This window comes from Saimiri boliviensis, chromosome 9, assembly GCF_048565385.1.
Source record: "Saimiri boliviensis isolate mSaiBol1 chromosome 9, mSaiBol1.pri, whole genome shotgun sequence".
Lineage (NCBI taxonomy): Eukaryota > Metazoa > Chordata > Mammalia > Primates > Cebidae > Saimiri > Saimiri boliviensis.
Window position 1 is genome coordinate 10,702,669 of NC_133457.1, and position 15,496 is coordinate 10,718,164.

The following is a 15,496-nucleotide window of genomic DNA, read 5'->3' on the forward strand; positions in this document are numbered from 1 at the left end:
TTTATTCTTGGGTAAAAACATATTGCTAGAACAAACTTTTTAAAAAACATAATTAGACATGCAAAATGTAGACAGCAAAATTATCTCTTTTTTTGAGACAGGGTCTTGCTATGTTGTCCAGGCTGGAGTGCAGTGGCATACTCACAGCTCACTGCAACCTGTGCCTCCTGGGCTCAAGCCATCCTCCCACCTCAGCCTCCCCAGTAGCTTGGACTAGAGGTGTACACCACCACACCCAGCTAATTTTTCTATTTTTTGTAGAAATGGGGTTTCACTATGTTGCCTAGCCTGGTCTCGAACTCCTGAGCTCAAGTGATCCTCCTGCCTCAGCCTCCTAAAGTTGGGATTACAGGTGTGAACTGCCTTCCAAAGCCAAAATTACCTCCTTAATTAGCTACTACCCACACGCCTTGTCCTTTCTTGCAAAGATGACAGGAGCAAAGAGAAATTTTTTAAAATCCACCACAACTTCTCAAAGCATTTCTATGTATTATCTCATTTGATCCTCTCAATATTTTAGATGTGGGGAAAAATACAGAGAAATTAAGTGACTTACTCAAGATCATAGGATATTAAACACAGAGAATATGGGGCAGAAAAAAGAAGTCTACCACATGAGATTGAACAGAATTCAGTGATTTCTTTTGACTTCTGGGTTTTACATTCTAGTCCCTGACTTTTCAGATTTTTAAATTTCCCATGTTTCCTAGCACTTCTTTTTCTATGTTATATGTTTATCCTACTACTTTTATGACTTCATTTTTTACATTTAACCCACTATCCATTCAGTACTTACTTAGGTATGAGATATTGCTCCAACTTTAATGCACCCTATTTATTGAATAAGCCATATCTTCCTTACTGATCTGAAATGCCACTTTTATCATAAATTCCTTTTTGTATTTGGGTCTCCTACTACACTTGCTGACCATTAATTAAACATTCTGCTACAGGCAACCACACTGTTATTTAGTAAAGTTTCACAAAATACATATTTGTTTGTTTTCTGAGACAGGGTCTTGCTCTGTCCTCCAGGATAAAGTACAGTGGTGCCATTGTGGCCCACTGCAGCCTTGACCTCCCAGACTCAAACAATCCTCCCACCTCAGCCTCCCAAATAACTGAGACTACAGGTTCATACTACATAGCCTGGCTAATTTTTAAACTTTTGTAAAGACAGGGTCTCAGTATATTGCCCAGGCTGGTCTTGAACTTGGCCTCCTGCCATAGCCTCTCAAAGTGCTCAGATTAAAGGCATGAGCCACCGAAACTGGCCACAAAATATATTTTAATAACTGCTAGGGCTAGTCCCAATTATTCTATTTCAGAATTTGCATGACTTTCCTGCTGAGTACAGCTTTAGTTGTAGCCAGTGCAGTCTGTTGTAATGTTTGTTATTATCTTCCACAATTTCAGTTTTAAAAGAATATTTTATTGTTTCATGTAATTCAAATACAAAACAGCAAAAAAAGAGAAATATACAGTTTAATGAATTATTATAAGGTGAAACCCTTATGTCCACCACCCATGTCAGGAGACAGAATCTTGTTAGCACCTCAGAACCTCTCCAACAGGCCATACCACCTCCCTTCCCTCCCCACTTAATAGTAGCCATTATTTGGGCTTTTTTTTTTTTTTTTTTTTTTGAGACAGGGTCTCACTTTGTTGCCCTGGCTGTAGTATAGTTGAGTGATCATAGCTCAATGCAGCCCTGATCTCCTGGGCTCAAGCAGTCCTCCTGCCTCAGCCTCCCGAGTAGTTGGGACCATAGGCACATGTCACCATGCCTGGCTCATTTATTTTATTTTATTTTAAAAATAGAGATGAGGTCTTACTATGTTGTTCAGGCTGGTCTTGAACTCCTCAGCTCAAGCAATCCTTTGGCCTCCCAAAGTGCTGGGATTATAGGCATAAGCCACTGGGCCAGAACTATCTGGACATTTACGGTAATCAATTCTTTACTTTTCTTTAATCAAATAATGGCATCTTTAAAGACTACATTTAGGCTTCTGCTTTTCATGTCTTTTAACTTATAGGTTCCTAGCTTCTCTTCCACACCCTTAACATATATTCATTCAAGACATTGGATCATTTATACTGCAGAGTTTTGCTGATGGTATTGTTGTCGTGTAGTTTAAGATGCTGTTCTGCTGTTTGTGTTTCCTATAAATTGGTAGTTGGGTCTAGAAGCATCATCAGATTGAGGTTTGATTATTTTGGCAAGACTAATTCAAGTGGTGGTATATTCTTCATAAGAAGGTACATCTTGTTTTGTCCCTTTACTGCGTGATTAATTATTGATGTTCAACGCCTATATTATTTCATTCATCAGGGGTTACAATCTTAATCATTCCTTATTTATTTATTTGTTGAAACATCTTTATAAAGGGAAACTCTGCCTTACCAACTGCCATGTTACCCTGATGCAAACTGCACAGGAAATGCAAGGTTAAATAAATACTTGATCTTTTCCCTTTGTCAGCTTTCAAGGTAGTGGATTGGTTCCCTAATATCTTTCAAAGATGACCAATTACCTTAGTTTATTTGGTGTCATTATGAAGTCATGACTTAAAAACTATTTCATGTGTTTGGATCCACTGCAGTTATTATCTCTAATGATACCTAAGTTTTCATCTTTGGCAGTGGAGGTACTTTTTTTTTTTTTTTTTAAGGCTAGTCAAGTCAAGTGAAGCAATGGGTTTAGAGAAGGAACAAAGACGTTTGTAACTGGTTGTGATCACGTAGTTGTAAACGTCCCTACACTCAGACCAGCCCAGTGGAGGTACTTCAGACACAATCCTCTCCAGTAGTCATTGATAATGTCCTTGCTATTTGGTCTGACAAAATGTTCCAGACTTACTAGTACATTTTCTCCCTCAGATCTGAAATTAACTATTTCTTCAAGCTTTAGTTTTAGTGTGAAACGGCACCAGGCTGTTTGTTACTATTGGGTTGAAAACTCTTTCTTTCTTTTTTTCTTTCTTTTTTCTTTCTTTGTTGCCCCGGCTGGAGTGCAGTGGCATGATCTCGGCTCACTGCGACTTCCGCCTCCTGGGTTCAAGTCGCAGCCTCCTGAATAGCTGGGGATACAGGCTCACACCACTACACTCGGATAATTTTTGTATTTTTCTTAGAGACAGGGTTTCACTATGTTGGTCAGGCTTGTCTGCAACTCCCAACCTCGTGATTCGCCCACCTTGGCCTCCCAAAGTGCTGGAATTACTGGCATGAGCCACTACGCCCAGGCTTTGGGTTGATAACCATTTCTAACTTTGTATGGTTTTGATTTCCTCTTTAAACAGAGTTACTAAAAACAGTTTTAAAAATTTCCAATTGATAGAATCGTTCATTTTAGAGTTTTATTATTCATTTCTAGTTTTTTGTGCTGTGATGAGAGAATATGGTCTGCAAACTTTTTACTTTGGGAAAAGTACTAAGATTTTCTTTGTGGCCAATTTTGCTTTCTTTTTTTTTTTTACAGGCAGCATTTATGAGTATCCACAGGCACTTGAAAAGGTATGCTCACCATTTCAGGGTAGATATGTAATTAAATATGCTATTTAAGTCTATATCCTTCCTTGTTTTCTGTCTTTTTCAACTGTCATACAGTAAAATATGGGAAATAAAGTCTCCTAGAAGTAATGTTTCTGTTGATTCCTATTTACAACTCTGTTGTTTCTGTTTTATGAATGATGCTGCTCTATTTGGTACATACATATTTTATCTTCAATGTTAACAGCACTCTTTATTTAGAGTGCTCTTCTTTTTCTAGCTTAATGCCTTTTGATTTAAATTTAAACTTGTGCGATAGTAAAACTGTACCCCCCCCTTTTCTTTTTGTTTACATTTACTTAGTACATATCTTTGCCCACCCTTTTTGTTTTTCTCAAAAGTTCTGAATCACTTTGTTTTAGGTATATCTTTTGTTTAAAATGATAGTTGAGGGCAGGTGCGGTGGCTCATGCCTATAATCCCAGGACTTTGGGAAGATGAGGTAGGCGAATCACAAGGTCAGAAATTCAAGACCAGTTGGCCAGCATGGTGAAACCCTTTCTCTACTAAAAATACAAAAATTAGCCAGGCATGGTGGTGGCACCTGTAGTCCCAGCTACTTGGGAGGCTGAGGCAGGAGAATTGCTTGAATCTGGGAGTCAGGGCTTTTAAGTGAGCCAAGATCATGCCACTGCACTCCAGCATGGGTGACAGAGTAAGACTCTGTCTCAAAAAACGAAAAGTATAGTTGTGTTTTATGATTTAATGCAAAAGTATTTTCCTTTTAGTATAAAAGTTTAGTTTATTTATATTTATTGATAAAATCATTTTCTACTTTTTTAAAATTTAGTTTTTATATTTTTAGAGGCAGGATCTCATTCTGTTACCCAGGCTCAGGTGTGGTGGCTCAATGATACCTCACTCTAGTCTCAAACTCCTGGACTCCAGTCTCAAATTCCTAGACTCCAAGGATCCTATGGCTTCTGTCTCTCAGGTAGCTAGGACTACAGCTGTGTGCCACCATGCCCAACTAATTAATTTTTATTTTGTAGAAATGTGGTCTCACTATGCTGCCCAGACTGGCCTTCAACTCCTGGCCTCAACCTATCCTTCTGCCTCAGCCTCCCAAAGTGCTAAGATTACAGGTGTAATCCACCACACCCGGCCTCTACTTTTTAAAACAGCCATCATATATAATGTTCAATTAAGGGCTGGGCCAATGTGAATTTTGGAAATAACTTTTAAATTCATTTTCTTTTTTTTTTTTTTTTTTGAGACGGAGTTTCGCTCTTGTTACCCAGGCTGGAGTGCAATGGCACGATCTCGGCTCACCGCAACCTCCGCCTCCTGGGCTCAGGCAATTCTCCTGCCTCAGCCTCCTAAGTAGCTGGGATTACAGGCACGCACCACCATGCCCAGCTAACTTTTTGTATTTTTAGTAGAGACGGGGTTTCACCATGTTGACCAGGATGGTCTCGATCTCTCGACCTCGTGATCCACCCGCCTCGGCCTCCCAAAGTGCTGGGATTACAGGCTTGAGCCACCGCGCCCGGCCAAATTCATTTTCTTTCATCCAAAGTATTCATTACTCCCATTTAACATTTGCATTTCTGGCTGAAAACCAGAGAAATAATTACTATATACTGAAAAAAGAAGAAATCATCCATATGGCACATTGAAGGATATAATGCTTAAATAAGAACTATTCAATAGTACCCCAAAATTCAGTATTAAATATTCCCTTTTACAGTGGCAAAGCCATTATGCCTGTATTCTTAGAAGTCGGCCAGGCATCCAACTACTTGTACTCTCCCTTCTGCCACGTTGAGCCATCACATAGATACAGCACATAGCATCCATAAATATAATAAAGACACTCAACCAAATTCTAATTTGAATGCTCTCTAAGAAAACAAAAAGATACACCAACACAGTGGATGCATTAAAAATATCACATACCTTGCTCCAAGGAGGTTTGCTAGGAATGTTAAAGACTCTTTTTCTGCTCCAGCACACTGGCTAAATGATATAACACAATCCTCTAAAGGAGTCATTCCTGTCATTACTGGGACTGGTGTGAAGAGAGGATTCGACTCTGGATCAAACAAAGTCTGATAGTCTATGCAAGTAACCTTTTGAAAACAAGAGAAACAGTAAAGCCAACATGAAATAAGCAACCGGTGGTTAACATTAATTCAGTTACAGGAGCAATACTTTAGTTTTGATAAGAAGAAATTTTACTTTAATATAAACTTGTGTATGCTCATTCTCAATACATTTCATATGATAATGTTAAAATTTACATATACATACACACATATACATAAATTGACTGACTATATTAGGCTATTAAAATAGTAGTATCATTGGAGTTACTGAATGTTGCTTTAAATTTCACTCCTTCTAATGTGTTAGTTTATATACATACTTTTAAGTTTATACTATTTTTCTCATAACTCTTGAAACCTTAAAAAAAAAAAATCCAGCGTGAAATTACCAGTGATGCTTTGGTTGTGAGAAAACAAGACTAACAGTGTGAGATGACTGTAAAGAGACCTCCTAAGGAGGAATGTTGCTGCCGTGGCCTCTGGGAAACAGGAGCCTCTACTACAGCAGGATTAGGTGCAAGAAGCTTGCACATTTTGTTTTAGAATTTCCCTTGCTAAAAGCAAAATCAAGAGTGTTGTAATTAAAACACCGATTTATTATAACTGAACAGCCTGAGAAATCAACATTAACCTTCTTGGCATTCAGATATCCTTCGATACCTATTTCAACTGCTACAGTGTTTTCTTACCAGCCATGTATTTGTAACAACTTCTCCCACGGTGGCTTCTACCTTACACCCCAGCAGAGGAACCACAGCATAATCAGCAATAGTTCTGCTTGGAAGGGACACGATTTTCCCAGCATTTTCTTTTATGATGTTTGCAATGTTAGATTCATTTTCAGTACTAAAACCCAAAACAAGGAAACTCTTTTGGCTAAATAAGCCTTCTGCAGTAACTGTAGAATCATCAGGGAAGCAATGACTGACAGAAGACTGGTTTTCTTCTTGCAAAATATGAGTAGAATCATTCAAGGGCTCGACATGAGTAGAATCATTAAAGGGCCTAACTTCAGACTTCTCAGGTTCAGACTTCTTATCCTCAACTGAAAGAGAAAAGTAAATGATTTCTAACAAACAATTACCTAATAGTTAAAGTTTACTTCCTAGCAAGGATATTAATGTAACATGGAATCTAAGAATTTTGACTATAGTTACAAAACTAAGGCTTATGTGTACCCAGTAAAGAGATATGGATTCACCCTGTCTTCGGGGTTACCAAGAGTCCTATTAGTATTACCATCGTCCAACAGGAAGGCAAAGAGTCATCATGTTAGTTCTAGGTATTCCCAGTATAATAGAAACTTAAATTAGTTTAAAATTATACACCTCCAACAGGACTGTCTTTAGTTCCAAAACTGGTTTAGATGATTCACCATACAATTAAGAAAATATCATTATGGAGAAAATTAACAGTTCTAAATGGTATTAACTGTCAAGCCCTTAACATGGAAATGACTATAAGGAAGTGGTTGGCAAATCCTGAAATATTTATTGTCTTCCCTTTCAGAGAAAAAGTTTGCCATGCTATGCAATTACAACAAGGCTGGAAGCTATTCAACAGTTCATTCTTTCATTTACATAAGCACTGTGACTAAGTGCTTCACATTCACGTAATGCTCACATAATGCCAACTGTGAGGTTGATAATATCAGTACATTCCTTTTCTACAAAAGGAGTCTCAGGCTTGAAGAGGTTATGTAACTTGCTAAGGTCACACAGTTAAGTGGCAGAAATGAGGTATGAACCAAAGTCTGTCTGACTCCAGAGTTCATAACAACATGTTATAATGCCACCTTCTTACTTCTATCCTCATCTCCAGTAGATACTGGAATTTTCATTTTTAAGTAAATTATTGTAATAACACATTAGAAACTAATGACTCCTACTAAACGTAAGTATTAAAATTGTTCTTATTCACACAAAGGAAGCATAATGTTGTCTACGGAGTTTACTGATCACAAGTCAGGAGAGGTGGGTTCTAGTTTTATAGTCTCCTTGACTCTTGATTTTATAAGGAATAAAGGATAATAGTACATTTACAATTTATAGATATACTCATGAGAATAAATAAGCTTAGATGGAAATAAAGGTGTTGCAAAACATTCCGGAAAGTTTGTTTTTTAACAGTTTTGTTAAAATGCAAACAGTTTGTTTTATAAGTAAAAACCTTTCTATTTTTTTGCAAGTACAACTATTATGCAGTCACATCTAGGAGAAAAAAAAACTTTGTTCAATGTCTATACATTGTAAGACAGGAAGGAGGAAGAAATCCAGTAGAATTTTAGACGACTACTACAAAAACAAAGTAGAAATACTAAGTTCTTATAAACCATTAGTAAAACTCAAGTTATTAAGAGACTCGTAATAAACTAACACGTTCTACAGCAGTTCTTTCCATTTATTTTAGTAGTAGGATCTCTTTTCAAACAGATCTCACCCAAAAGCCTAAGAGATACTACGTGATAAACCAATCATTCAAAAAGCTCCCCTAAATCAAAAGCAATTTTAAGAATTAATTATAAAATACTTTATTATACTCTTTCTAAGATGCTTAGTGATCCATTGAGATTTACTATCATTTCGTCCTTATAAAGTCAGTAAACCACTAGTTGCCTTAGAAAGGAAGGTTTAGGAAACTAATCACCTGCCCTACACCAAGTACTATTGGCTGAAGGATAATATATAAAATTGCTGGCTGGGTGCGGTGGCTCACAACTGTAATCACAACACATTGGGAGGCTAAGGCAGGAGGATCACATGAGGCCAGGAGTTTGAGATCAGCCCAGTGGCCAACATGGTGAAACCCTGTCTCTACTAAAAACAGAAAAATTAGCTGGGTGTGGTGGTGCACGCTCATACGCCCAGCTACTCAGGAGGCTGAGGCAGGGGAATCGCTTGAACCCAGGGGGTGGAGCTTGCAGTGAGCCAAGATTGCAACACTGCACTCCAGCCTGGGTGATGAAATAAGATCTTGTCTCAAAAAAAAAAAAAAAAAAAAAAAAAAAAAAAAAAAATTGCTTTCAGTTAATTTGTGGCTTCTTTATAGCAGAGCATCCTAGAAAATTAGGATGATCTCCTGATGTGATACAATAGTAAAGCATTAAGTAAACTGTTTGAGAAAAGTCAATTTTGGAATATGGAAATAGTATAAATAAAAAAGGAATGGTAGGAATTTCCCCTCTAGAAATATGGTAGGGTAGAGCTTTGAAACCTTCTCACTAAGAAGACACTTCAAAATACAGGATAAAATATTAAAATCCAGATCACTAAGTGGTTACTAAATCCAGAACATTAAGTAGTTACTAAAGCTAATGGTTAGTCAAAATCTATTATATATTTGTGTAGCACCCAGACCCTTGGAATATAAGGGCATCACACAGGAGACAGGAGCCAATCTTTAGGTTTCATAAAAATTAGAGGTGAAGCAGAATATATATCCTGAGAGAACAAACCCAGAATCCCTGAAGGGACATACCTTTAGTAAACAGACCAAAACTAACCAACCAACCAACAACAAATCTGCCTTGCAAAGGAAGAGGTCAAGAACACTGGCTTTGGGTCAAGGGGAAAAAACATCTTTCCTGAGAATTTGTTCATCAGAGGCTGGTCCTCAAAATAGCTTTGGGTATAAATTCATACTAGTTGGATGATCTAAGAAACCTCCAGTCAATAAACGAACTAAGAGGTGTACTGAGTTTGTCAACTCCTAGGCACCTAGCAGACCCAAACATGAACCTTTTCTGGGGGAACAAACCCCTACCCCAAGTTTCTTAGAAATCCTCGAGACCTAGTAAGTACAAGTTCACAATAAAAATCACAAAACACAAGAAAACCAGGCACCATAAACAATAACCAACAGAACAATTAGGATATTTCAGTAAGTTTCACGTGTTTCAAGAAATAAAGAACAAAAAATACAAATACAAAATGACAGGCTTGGCCGAGTGTGGTGGCTCACACCTGTAACCCCAGCACTTTGGGAGGCTGAGGTGGGAGAATCATTGGAGCCCAGGAGTTCAAGACTACCCATCTCAATTTTTAAAAATAAAAAAAATAAATGACAGACTATTTAAAAAGCTAAAACTCCTAGGAACTGAAAAATTTATTATTAAAACAAAATTTAATGAATAAGCAAAACAGATTAGGCAATAGCTACAGAGATGATCTGTGATCTGGAAAAAAGTCTGAAGGAATTACACATAATCACAGAAAAACAAAAAAGTGGAAGATAAGGACAGGTTAAGTGATCCATATACAGAGCAAATGGGAGTGAAAAGAATATAGAGAGTAGGGGAGAAGCAATATTCAAAGAGATAATAAACATTTCTTGACCTAACAAAAAGCAAAAAACGTACTAATTCTCAGATTCAGAAAGCACAATGAATCTCAAGCAGGACAAATAAATGTTAAAGCTCCAGGACACAAAAACCAAAAGAAAGATTATCTTAAAAAAAGCCAGAGGATAAAGACATATTATCTGTAAAGGAATGACAGACTTAACATCTGATTTCCTATCCAGCAGTCAGGGAAACAGATGACAATGAAATACTATCTCTGTGCTTAAACAAAGTAAATGTCTAGAACTGTATACCCAGCTCAAGAGTCTTCAGAGAAACTAAAGGAGTTTCTAAAGGATATTATTTTAGGAAGAAAGAAAATGATTCCAGAATAGAGTCTCAGATGTAAAAACAACTGAGGAGAGCAAAGAAACAAACATGTTAGTAAATGAAACAAATATTTACCCTATAAAAGGGTAATAATGCCTAATTGTGAAATTTTAAAAGATAATGAAAATACTAGACAAAATCACATAAGCTGAGTATGCTGATGAGTAGGGAGAGGAAGCAGGGCTAGTTGTGATCATTAAAGTATTCTAGGCCCAGTGCGGTGGCTCACGCCTATAATCCTAGCTCTTTAGGAGGCCGAGGCGGGTGGATCACCTGAGGTCGGGAGTTTGAGACTAGCCTGACCAACGTGGAGAAACCCCATCTCTACTAAAAATACAAAATGAGCCGAGTGTGGTGGTGTATGCCTGTAATCCCAGCTACTTGGGAGGCTGAAGCAGGAGAAGTGCTTGAATCCAGGAGGTGGAGATTGCAGTGAGCTGAGATCGCACCACTGCACTCCAGCCTGGGCAACAAGAGCAAAACACCACTTCAAAAAAAAAAGTATTCTGAGGTCCTTGTTTTATTCAAGAAGTAGATTAAAATTCTGATTAACTTTAGATTTTAAGTTATGATACACATTAAATTTATTGAAATTAATATTTTTGGCTATATATTTCATAAAGTCTTTTCTTAATAAAAAAGAAGCAATGCTGTTTATAATGCTTCACTGGCAATTCACCTTACTACAAGATAAGAGTACATGCTGAGGTGGTAGTCCACACTGCAGTGTTTCATGCATTAAAGACCACAATAATCCAGTAGGAGGCATTTGTTACAAAGTTTGAATAAAAGGCTCATGCTACTACAGACACACAAATCAATCAATGCCTGTATATATAACAAATCAAAATAGAGCTAATTAGCTAAGAGAGGAGAGATGGTTAAAGGGTTCAGGGCCCTATTGTCTTACTGGTTAAAGGGTTCAGGGCCCTATTGTCTTACTGGTTAAAGGGTTCAGGGCCCTATTGTCTTACCTGCTCCGAAAAAAAGTTATAAGCAAAATTTTAAGGAAAGAAAAAGGTTAATTTAACTTAAAATCTAGAAAACTTGGCAGAAATCACACATATATGTATTAGGCTACTAAAATATTTCTTACTAACTACAAATACTAACCAAGTATTTCTTACCTACTGTAGAGCTATCATTTTCATATTGAGAGAGCAGATCTTCATCAGCTTGCTCATGCTTTTCACTAGGAGTAAAGTCTTTCTTAGAGAAGCTGCTGTTCTTCTTTTTTAAAACAGCTGCTTTACTTTCAGGCGGATCTGAAACTGGAATTTCCACTGGCTGGTAATTAGCATGGATATATGGTTCTTCAGAAAGCATATAACCTTTACTGAAACACTCTAGCAACCACTTTGCTCCCACTACATGAGGCCTACAAAAATAGCACATAGTTACGTATTACTGCAAGCTATAAAGACCATCATCCCACTTGTCATGCAGTTTCCATAACTGCATGAATATGCAATTTTAAGAAACATTATGTAGTAGAAATTGCTTTGAATTAAAAAAATGGAAGAAAAACCTGTGGGCCGATTTATTCCAAAACTGCTTCAATTCATCATCATAATCTCCCACAATAACATGAGTTACATCTTCATTAAGCTGGTTAAAACGAACTCCACCTCCACTGTTAATAAGTCGTCTCAGTTTATCTAGCTTTCTGCCACTAAAACCGCAAAGATATATCTGCAAGAAAGAAAATAATGTATTTAACATGCTTTCTCTCAATAGAAAAAAACTAAAAATATCTAAATTCATTGCCTATAAACAAGACAACTTGTGTACATTTAAGATACATGAATAAACGCATTCTAAAACTTTTGATTCTTTAACAGTTCTGCAAATTTGATTTTTTTTTTTTTTTTTTTTTTAAGATGGGGTTTCACCATGTTGGTCAGGCTGGTCTTGAACTCCCAACCTCAGATGATCTGCCTGACTTAGCCTCCAAAGTGCTTGGATTACAGGCATGAGCCATCATGCCCAGCCACAACTTTGATTTTTTAATCACTTTTTACAATCTCATACAGCATTATTATCTTTCACAGTGGATACCTGATAAGTATTTTGAGGCTATAAATAAAATAGAAGCCAGATTCCAACATCTTCTAAATATTAGTGCATACCAATTTTTAAAATGCAGGTAACTTCTTTAACTGTGAAAGTCTCACTACCTGTAAAGTTTAAAGTAATTGTAATAGTAAACTTAAAGGCTGAGTGCGGTGGCTCACACCTGTAATCCTAGCACTTTGGGAGGAAGAGGCAAGCAGAATGTCTGAGCTCAGGAGTTTGAGACCAGCCTGGGCAACACGGTGAAACCCCACCTCTACTGAAAATACAAAAAAAATTAGCTGGGCGTGGCGGCATGCACCTATAGTCCCAGATACTCAAGAGGCTGAGACAGGAGAACTGAACCCAGAAGGTGGAGGTTGCAGTGAGCCAAGACTGCACCACAGCACTTCAGCCTGGGCGACAGAGCGAGACTCCATCTCCAAAAAAAAAAAAAAAAAAAAAAAGTAAACTGTAGTTAACTGTCTGAAATCAGAACACCTGGGCTTAAATTGTGGGGTTTTTTGGGTGGGGGTTTCAGCTGCCAATAATTAACAATATGACAATAGGCAAGTTGCTTAAGCTCTTTAAACTAATTTTCTTAACTATAAACTCATGTCACCTTATTCACAGAGTTGCTTGAACAAAAAAATATATATATCAAATAACTGAACACAATGCTCTGAGAATAACAGGTATGCAGTAATTTATTTTTAACCACGAGGATGTATATATTTAAGCCAATTTAATCAATATAAAAATCTTTTAACCTCTATTTTACATAAGGTGCCCTTAAAAAAATTTTAAGCATGACAAATCTATTCCAAACTGCATTTACATCCTAAATTAAATCACCCCCATTACTAGAACATATTTTAACAAATATTTGGAATCATATACGTAAGAAACAATTAAAAGTCAGATCTAGAATTAGTAGAGTCTAGCTAGAATAAAAGATCATACAAAACATCTCTAGGCCAGGTGTGGTGGCTCATGCCTGTAATCCCAGCACTTTGGGAGGCTGAGGTGGGCAGACCACTTGAGGTCAGGAGTTCAAGACCAGGCTGGCCAATATGGTGAAACCCCATTTCTACTAAAACTACAAAAATTAGTTAGGCATGGTGGCACACACCTGCAATCCCAGCTACTTTAGGAGGCTGAGACAGGAGAATCAATTGAACCTAAGAAGTGATGAGCAGTGGGCTGAGGTAACGCCGCTGCACTCCAGCCTGGGTGACAGAGAGTATCCATCTCAAAACAAAAACAAAAAACCCACCTTTTGTTTAGCCAGTGAGTTGGTAAGTTTAAAAAAAAAAAAAACAAAACAGTTAAGGTAATTTGCCCAATTTCCCTTAACAATAAGGTAGGGTTACATTTTTGCTACTCTGTGAAAACTAATGCAGAGCCAAGTCATTCTACAAATACGAATATGTTAAGTATTCCAATCTAAGACAGCTGAAAAAGCATAGCATATGATGTTTCCATCAATAAACTTACAAGACAGTTATTCACATCCTAAAAAATTAAAATAACCCACGAAATACCAAACAAAGCAGTGGCTCTAATAGTGAGGAATACGGACTTTGGAGTAGATGACTGGCTACTTAATGTCTCTCTGTGGGACTCTGAACAAGAATTTTAACTGAGTCTTACCCTCAAGATAATATCCACTTTAGAGTTATTTGTGGGAATTAAATGAGATTATACATAACATATTAACATACATAAAATTATTAGGATGGTGCCTAATAAACTGTAAACACTTAAATGATAGTTATTAATAAAAGTCCAAACCTGGGAAACACAGTAAGACCTTGTCTCTACAAAAAAATTTAAAAATTAGTCAGGTGTGGTGGCACATGCCTGTAGTCCTAACTGCTTGGGAGACTGAGAGATGGCTGATGCCCAGGAGTTCAAGGTTACAGTAAATTATGATTGTGCCACTGCATTCCAGCCTGGGCAACAGAGTGAGACCCTATTTCAAATAAATAAATAAATAAATAAATAAATAAATCCAATAAGTCATTCAGAAACTAAGTGCTCTCAAAACATATAGATGGAAAGATTAATGTAGTTAGGAGTGTTCAGAGATGAATTAAAAACTGAAATGAACTTCTAAAAGATAACAGAGGAAGATGACTCACAGAGCCACTCTCACAGCCAAAGGAGGACATGTCTTGTAAGTGCATCTACTTAGCTAGAGAGGTGGGTTTACATAGATAGTAAGGAGCAAGCCCAACTCTGAAGAACCTTCAGAGTCAGGCTAGGAAATGCTAATGTATATCATCACTTACTGCATGTATTACATAATAAAGACGTACCCGACAGCCATCTAATAAATCTTCAGGTGCTTGAAATGCACTGACATCCAGATTTTCCAGATTTTCAAGGGTAGCCTCCAGTTTGCTGTTAAGTGAATTACATAGCGATTCACTTATGCAACTTGCATTTATGTTGGAAATATTGCTGACATCTGAAAGAGTACGACCTACATATTTTGAAAACATGTATAAATTTATGGGAGATAAAATAATCGTGATTACATATTGTCTATGGATTATCTTTTCTTACAAATAAAAAGGACAATAAATAACTTCCCAAGTAAGATGCAGAGATGTTTACTGAAATCTTAGTGGAAAAGTATAATAAGGGAATATGAAATTAATTAGACCTCATATCTTATTTAAATGAAAACAAGACACATTTTCTTAATAGTGTCTTGTTTCCCATAAAAATCTGAATTTGCTGACTTTAAGGTCCAGGAAGCTCACATTTGAAAAGATTTTTAACATTTTGCCAACACGACACCTACAAAATAGACACAGTTTTAATTTTTATACAAATACAGATGATCTATAACAACTGCAGCAAAATCATAAACCAAGGAAACGTATTAATATATGCATGTCAGTAAATTTTATCTTAAGCCTCTATCTACTATTGTTCTTAATTTCTTTGATCATCTTTTGCATGACATCAGGGTATAAAAGAAAGCAATCAGCCGGGCGCGGTGGCTCAAGCCTGTAATCCCAGCACTTTGGGAGGCCGAGGTGGGTGGATCACGAGGTCAAGAGATCGAGACCATCCTGGTCAACATGGTGAAACCCCGTCTCTACTAAAAATACAAAAAATTAGCTGGGCATGGTGGCACATGCCTGTAATCCCAGCTACTCAG

The 15,496-nt window shown here is 37.1% G+C and overlaps 1 protein-coding gene across 3 annotated transcripts in view; it reads right to left on the reverse strand.

Annotated features, from left to right (window-relative positions):
• Nucleotides 1-15,496, reverse strand: part of TOPBP1 (DNA topoisomerase II binding protein 1) — a 64,555-nt gene that overhangs the window by 39,084 nt on the left and 9,975 nt on the right. For 2 of the 3 annotated variants that reach the window (XM_039480311.2, XM_039480314.2), the window contains exons 8-12: nt 14,643-14,809; nt 11,798-11,961; nt 11,397-11,647; nt 6,290-6,645; nt 5,452-5,624 (exon numbers count right to left, since the gene is read on the reverse strand). In XM_039480311.2, coding sequence (XP_039336245.2) covers nt 5,452-5,624; nt 6,290-6,645; nt 11,397-11,647; nt 11,798-11,961; nt 14,643-14,809 — 1,111 coding nt within the window. The remainder of the gene's footprint in view (nt 1-5,451; nt 5,625-6,289; nt 6,646-11,396; nt 11,648-11,797; nt 11,962-14,642; nt 14,810-15,496) is intronic. The other variant, XM_039480313.2, reaches the window with a different exon arrangement.